We start from the raw sequence: 7,500 nt of genomic DNA, 5'->3' as shown, positions 1-7,500 counted from the left end.
AAAAAGGCTGGCCATGGACATTTGCCAAAGGCTTTGATACTGCATTGCCGATTAGTGAATTCATTCCCAAGGCAGAGATTCCTGATCCCAATAGTGTTCACTTGTGGCTTAAAGTTGATGGTCAAATAAAACAAGATGGCAATACCCAAGATTTTATCTTCAAGACCCTTACTTGATTAGTTTCATCAGTCAAAATATGACACTTGAAGAAGGGGATTTGATTTTAACAGGAACACCTCAAGGTGTGTCTGCAGTCAGGCCTGGCCAAACTATTGTCTGTGGACTAGCTGACAAAATTGAGATGACATTTCCTGTTACACAGTAGAAATGAACATTAAACAAAATTTTGTCTCTCTGGTTTAATTTTTTTTTCCAAAAATAACTTGAAATGGAACAGAGGCTCACAGCTAATTAGGAGCTTACTTAACTCAAGTGTTGGTAAAATAGGTACAGTAGTATTCTTAAGTGCAAACAGCAATAATTTCTGAAAATCATATAATGTTAGTTCATAATATAGTACCGGGAACTGCTCAATTTAATTAATTAATATATGCTCCAAATAATTTTCATTGTAATCTTATTGTCATCCATTAAATCTTTCGTAGAAACAAATAATCCTGAAGTGGACCTTGCCATCAAATACCATCGCTAAATTAGTGGTCATTCAAAATTTCATACATGTACTTGGTGAGAAATTTAATAAAGACTGTGACACTCTGGCCTGGGCTGTGTTGTTTAAAGCAGAGCAGAGATCATGGCACTAACCGTAACCCAGGTTTTAATTAAGTTGTCATCATAATTATTGTAATCACATTTATCTGGGCTTTCAAATGGGAGACAATGGTTGCATGTAATAGCTTATCCCTTAACTTAAGGACGTTCGCACCAATTGTTTCTGGGCATCCTTACTGCGCACGCAAATGCACACACCACGTCATACACGAGCGCGCGCGCAAAGTAATAAAATGAGAAATGATAGGGCAAAAGGCCATTGCTATAGCTTTGCCTGGATTTAACGGTCTTGGACGTTCGGTGACCCCTATTTTTCTTTCCAGAAACGGATTTTATTTACAATTATCTCCACGTTGTCCACAAATGAACAAAAAATCAATGTGGGAAGTTAAAAAAATTTCGAGATTTCTGCTCACGGGACATCAAATCTTGCCATCTTGCGGCTGCAAGGCGAGTGAAACTGTGGTCGCTAAATGCGAACTTGATCTTTAAGAAACCTCACCAGTTGACTAAATTCACTTAATAAGTCCACTGAAACAATATTTGGCAGAGAAGATTTCACTTCAAAGATTTAATTGCAATATATTTGGGTTACAGACACTGGCCTTATTCGCTAACAAAGCCCGATTTTGTCACATTTTGGGTGTTTTTCCGGGCATGTTCTCTCCAAAACGAAGTCGGTGACCCCCCATTTTTTTTACATTTCTGACATAACTAACTCATCATCTTACAGTGGTAAAAGTTTCAGAAAAAAATCAACGTTGAAAATTTTTCGCGCAAACGTCCTTAATAATTAAGATTAAGTTAAGGGATAAGCTATTATTTCTTGTATGATTGGCAGTAGGGAGTGCATTCCCCAAAGATGTGCATCAAAGCTGCAAAAGGATGAGGCAGAGGACACATTCTTGTTGGATGCTCAGCTGGGTTCCTGCTAAACTATTTTACTCAGTATGAAGTTATGTATGGTAACAGTGAAATTGCATCGGGATTCATGTGAGAATATGCATGTGACCTGAATGCTCTATTTCTTCTGGCTGTCACTGTCATGATAATTCTGACTTGGTTTAAGAAATGTACTTAAATTAATTACTGCATCAGCTTGAACATTATTGTTCTCAAGCATAATTATTTGCACCAACACATCTGGCTATTTCATTATGTTCTCCAGAAATATTATTGGTACCAACTTGTACTTCTCTTGGCAGTTTGGGCAGCTTTCCAGCTTCTCCTTCAATTTTTTCATAAACAGCACCACCTATTCGAATAACAGCAAGCTCATTTTTTTAAGGAAATGTAGCAAGTGGATAAAGAGCAGATCAGTGTGTAATATGAGGAGCCATGGATCATGCAGTTTGGTGGATGTGCACTTAACTAGCTTGCTCTCATCACAACTGCACAAGAAATTCAAGATGCAGTCAAAATACAAGATTGATCCCCCTCATTTGGCAAAACCTTTGATATGTACTGCATTGCCAATTAGCTTTCAACCAATAGGGATACTTAATGTTACAAAATACATAGAAACCAAAAACTCTTGCAAATACCTGCAGAATCTCAGTTGTCTTAACTTTATTTTGCTTTCAAGTTCAGAAGACCATAAACCTGAAATATTTCAGGAATTTTGATTGGGCTGTGACCAATCACAATAAAGTTTAAAACATGCAAACAAACACTACTCATTACCATTGCACTTCTCAGGTCTCGTTAGCTTTTTACTTTTAAAGCACTTCAATTTTAAACGTGACACCTCTAAAGCTTCCTGGACAAATAGACAGAGTAATTCTCTTCAACAAAGGTTTAAGTAACCTGGCTGCTCATCCTATCCCTTCCTGGAACCACTCCAGAAACCCACCAGGAGATCAAGACACATGTCGTGAACACTACAGTATATCCCACTCTCAGCTCGTACCAAGTTGTATAAATACAGTTTCCAACCAAAAACAGTAGCTAATTGAAACAGTTTACCTCGATCTATTATCGACTTATCTACTAGCTCAGGAGCCTTTCACGACTCCTTAGCATCATACTATTGTTAGTGATTCTAACCCCTTAGACCACTGACACTGCAACATATCTTTGTGAGGTAGCACAGTAAAAGTGAAGTAAAGTGAAGTGACGTGGCTTAAGTTTATTCAGCATCTGCTGCAGGATCCACTTGCACATCCGCATCCCTAAGCTTTTGCACCAAAACATCTGCTATTTGACCAAGTTCTCCAGAAATGGGTACCAATTCATATTTGCCTTTGCACTCTTCACAGCTATCAAGAATTTCCTTCAGTTTTCGAATGAACAGAACCACCTATTTGATGACAAAAACTGGTTTATTGTCAATGTCCTCGAGGAACGTTTATAAGTGTATAAAGAGCAGATAAGAGTTTAATCTTGTGGCAGGCTAGCTACAACTCATGGTAAGATACAAAAGACCTTTTTTATACTGGGCAGCTGCTTAATGGTAATGAGAATTTCTAGTCTTGCTTTGATGGGCAAAATTCAAGAGAATATAATAATTATAGAACAAATTGAAGCGAGTTGGTCTAATCAACATAAATACAAAAGAATAATAATTAATTGGCCGCCATTTATAGAAGTGGTCCATGTAAGTGAGACCTCTGTATGGGTGTTGAAAATGTTAAGCTATATAGGCAAGCCATTGTCATTCCCACAGACCACAGAGACCTCCAAACAGTACAGCATCAGACTTCCCTTATGAACAAATGAACTGAGTCAACAAACTTCAAAGTATGTGAACTGCCAGGTGGGAGACAAGTTGGCTATTTACAAGTGCAGCTAAGGAATTGAACTGACTAGGGACTCCACAGAACAACTCCAACTGGTGGTCAGATGAGGGCTTGAACCCTGGCACTCCAAGTTACAAGTCTGGCACATTGACCACTTGGCTACAATTCCTCCACTGTGACATGAAAACTGGCGAAATTATTTGAGCTGCATAAGCATACATGCGTTGCTGGTCAACACATATGAATGGAATACTAGGACAGAACCATTGATGCCTTAAGATACACTCTTTGAAGCATTAACCTCTTCCCCACTAAGCATACCAAAATTTGTCCCCCAGTATATAACCTTATTATGGAATTTGATCTACAAGAGGATTTAAACTTGATCTAACATGGTGAAATAATGGTGAAATCAGAAGTCATAATTTATGTCTGGCCATGGCTACAAAAAGTGGCCCTACCAAAGTTTTTCCTCTGTGTTGAGAAGTGTCTACATTATCTTACAACATGCCTTGAATCCAACAATAATTTTATATAATGAATGTCTATTGTTTGGGACCTTCCTGAAAAAATACTGGTAGTTTCGGCTGGTCTTTCATTTACCAGATCCAAAATAATTAATGTCCATGAAAGAAAAGAATTAACAAAGCGAGCAAAACAATACCTAATTAGCAAGGCCTAATCGACATAACAATGGTACCATTTTAGTCCAGCATATGAAAGTCCAACCGTAGGTTGGAACATTTGTTCATATGATGTTAATTTATGACATCTGATTTCAATGGCCACTTGATGAGGGAGAGGCGAATTTTGAAAAATCAATAATTAAACTTTATAAGTTTGTTTGGGGCTGACTCTGGGAATGTAGCTGGTTAATACCAAAAAAGAATTTTTTTGAGATGATGAAGACAATTAGTTTCATTTAAAAATACCTGTTCGTCTCGCTGTTCGCGACTCAATCCAGCTTCGGCATTCTGGGACATATCATACAAGGACATCAGGGTGCTAGCATACTCCAATATGATGTAATAAGGCTCCTCGACGTCTCCATCTGGGCGTGGCATCTCTATACGGTGAACGGTGTGCCTGTAAACCCTTTTGAGTATCCCACCCCTGTTTATCTCATACGCCGGGAGATTCCCGTCACATATCACTCTTGGATCTGCCTTGTCAATTGTTTCGTGGGTATAGCAGCTTTTGGGCAACAAGATAAACAGCTTCTTCTTTGCAATTTTAAAGCGGTAGTCCTCTGATTTACTGATTTGGTTTTCTAACTCTGGTAACACTAATTTCAGGTAACCGAAATAATAGCCCCATGCTAGACCATCAGCCACGTTTTTGTTTTCTCTCTCGTTGATCTGCGATACTTCCACGATGGAAAGCTCTCGAAAACCGACAAGGAAGGACAACAGAGGTACCAAGAAGCTGTTCAGAGAAAACAGGATCCCATAATCTGATCGACAAAAGGCGTTGAAATTCGCGTACAAAGCATAAGACACTGCTATTATGGACACGGCAAAGACGATTAATATGTAACCAGAATAGGTGAAAGAAAAAGTAGAGTTAAGAACTTTTCTCCAACTTCCGTGATACCGGGTTTCCTTGTGGTGGATTTCTTCAAAAAGCAGACACATTCTTTGCACTATCTCACCAATTGCCAAACTCAATACAAGAAAACCGATTCCAAAGATGACGAAGGTAACCTTTTCTTTAGCTTCCCTTACTTCTGTGGCGTGTGCAACCGTCGCCTTTACATGAATTAGGGCTGAAATAGCGACCACTATTGCTGCTGCGATGGTGGAATTTTTACGGCGTGGCTTAGAGATTGGACCAAAACCATTGTTCTCTTGTTGTGGATCCATGGCTCAGGGGACAACTAGCAGCTTTTTAGAAAAATGTATTCGTCGACCGATCACTCCGATTAGAAATGTAGGAATAAAAATTCAAACAAGAGCTCAAACGGTAATTGAAACTTGGAGCTTGGGGAAAATCCCCAACACTCCATGATGTGGTATGTGATTAATTAATAAAAGACGCTTGCATATTTGAATAAATAGCGACTGATCAGCACTTTCAGTTTTAAGTAAATTTCCCCGTATCGACAAAGCACGAAATGAAACACTCAGTTTGAGACTGCATAATGATGATAAGAGAACAGACATTGCAATTTGAGTCTATTGGCACTTTATTTGAGAGGACGGATAGTTGACAACACGTCTCAACACGTCCGGGCCCATGAGCGAAAAGCGCCTTTCATTTGGCGCCATGCTACGCCATATTTAAAATGTGGTTGCTAAGTAATAAAGGCGGGCGAGGGCAGAAAAACCGCGAGGAGATTGGGGCGTCGCCGCTCGTTCTCGCGCGCTTCGCGCGCGAATTTCGCGGCTTCGCCGCTCCTGCGCCCGGCTCGACAAAACCGCCATGCTACCGACGCAGGCTAGAGGAAAGCGAGTAAGCAACCTGCAGCATTAACGAAAGCAACAACGATTGAAAGAAAAAATGGGGGTTTCATATGTGCGTGCGCGCGTTGCATCCTGGTAGACAGAGAGTCTTTTTAAAATAATTATAATCAACGATGAAGATCTCATTGCGGGCAGCGTTTTACGGTTAACAATAATAAGTTAAAGAGCAAAACTGCACCATCTGCAAAAGATGTGATTGTAATTCGAGACGACGAAGATGAAGATGAAGATCACCGAAAAACGATATTCAAAAGCTGCATGCATTTGTGAAAGTAAATAAGTTAAATTTATTATATGGCCCGTACGCCCCCGCGCGCGCTTTCCGTTGCAAAACTATTGGGAAAATCCCCGTATGTGGGCCGCACGGAGGCCGCACGCATTAGCCCGAGCAGGGCCGGAAAAAGCCGTACGGCCCTACTAGGAACACGTACTGCTCTGTGCGACAACATATTAGATAAATTTTCTGTGCATATTTTTGCTTTTTATTTTGTCCCAACTTCAACTTTCCGGCCCTCTCACTCAGTCAAAAAGTACATATTATCGGGTAATGGAAATGCCAAAACGTGGAAGCTTGCTAAACCTTCAGTGTCTCCTGCGGGTATATCATAGATACCAAGGTTGTAGGGAGAGGCTCGCTGGAGATTTAATGTAGCGCCTAATCTGAGCGAGCGCCAAAGGCGCGAGGATTCGACAGAGCGCCAAAGGCGCGAACTTTTCTAGGGGGGTCCGGGGGCATACAGTGAGAAGAAAAGGGCTCTGGGTCTAGAATTTCTTGATTTCTCGTCGATTTCACGATTTCTCAGATCATGAACAGTTTTACATTTGTGGAACAATAGTTTTATATGATATATGTATTACAAAATTTGTTAACCCAAGCTCAGCTGGAGATTTTGCTTGCTCGGCTGGAGTCTGGAGAGCTGGAGATTGAGTCTGAAAGCTGGAGTCCCCAGCCGAAAGCTGGAGACTTGGCATCTATGATAGCATATACTTCGTGCCTATATGTTAGGCGGTTTTATTAAAAACTGGATCATTGGATAATGCAATTCGAGAGTTTTGATTGGCTAAGCCATCATGGGTTATGAGCCATTATACCATGATCTACAAACACGGCAAGCATATGCGTGATTTTTTGGTCCTTTTTATTTTTATTGTAGTCTAGTTTTCTATTTTTGGGGGGCGTTTTTAATAAAACAATTATTCCACTCGCGCTTGTTGGATATGAGATGATTATAGCCAACTCGGCGCTACGCACCTCGTTGGCTATCTATCATCTCATATCCAACGCGCGCTTATGGAATAATTGTTAAATATGGCATACTGGCACGAAGTACATACCCTTCTACGACAGAGAAACGAAGCCCAAAGTAACAGCCAAAGGTAGCCCAGGTTGGGGCTTGCTCTCATCACGACTGCACAAGAAATTCAAAAAACAAAACTGCAGAGCTCTCAAGTCTTAAAGTTTCGAAAGCGTGAGATGTTTGCAGAAGATTGCGCCAAAGGCGCAAGTGCCCTGTGTTTCTTGTGCCGGAGGTGCCAAACAATTCTAGGGAGGTCCCGGAAATTTTTTG

General features: G+C 40.4%; 1 protein-coding gene and 1 pseudogene across 1 annotated transcript; one reads left to right on the top strand and one right to left on the bottom strand.

The window, feature by feature from the left end:
- Positions 1-353, top strand: part of LOC138044164 (oxaloacetate tautomerase FAHD1, mitochondrial-like) — a 1,699-nt pseudogene extending 1,346 nt beyond the window's left edge.
- Positions 354-2,273: 1,920 nt separating this feature from the next.
- LOC138044163 (stimulator of interferon genes protein 7-like) lies at positions 2,274-5,640 on the bottom strand. The gene is made up of 2 exons (XM_068890843.1): positions 4,403-5,640; positions 2,274-3,031 (listed from the first exon to the last, which is right to left on the bottom strand). The coding sequence occupies exons 1-2, from the start codon at positions 5,330-5,332 to the stop codon at positions 2,861-2,863; spliced, it is 1,101 nt and encodes a 366-aa protein (XP_068746944.1). The 5' UTR covers positions 5,333-5,640; the 3' UTR covers positions 2,274-2,860.
- Positions 5,641-7,500: the final 1,860 nt, after the last annotated feature.

This window comes from Montipora capricornis, chromosome 3 (assembly GCF_036669925.1).
Source record: "Montipora capricornis isolate CH-2021 chromosome 3, ASM3666992v2, whole genome shotgun sequence".
Classification (NCBI taxonomy): Eukaryota; Metazoa; Cnidaria; class Anthozoa; order Scleractinia; family Acroporidae; genus Montipora; species Montipora capricornis.
The sequence above is the reverse complement of the archived record's forward strand: the minus strand, read 5'-3'. Positions and strand labels throughout refer to the sequence as shown.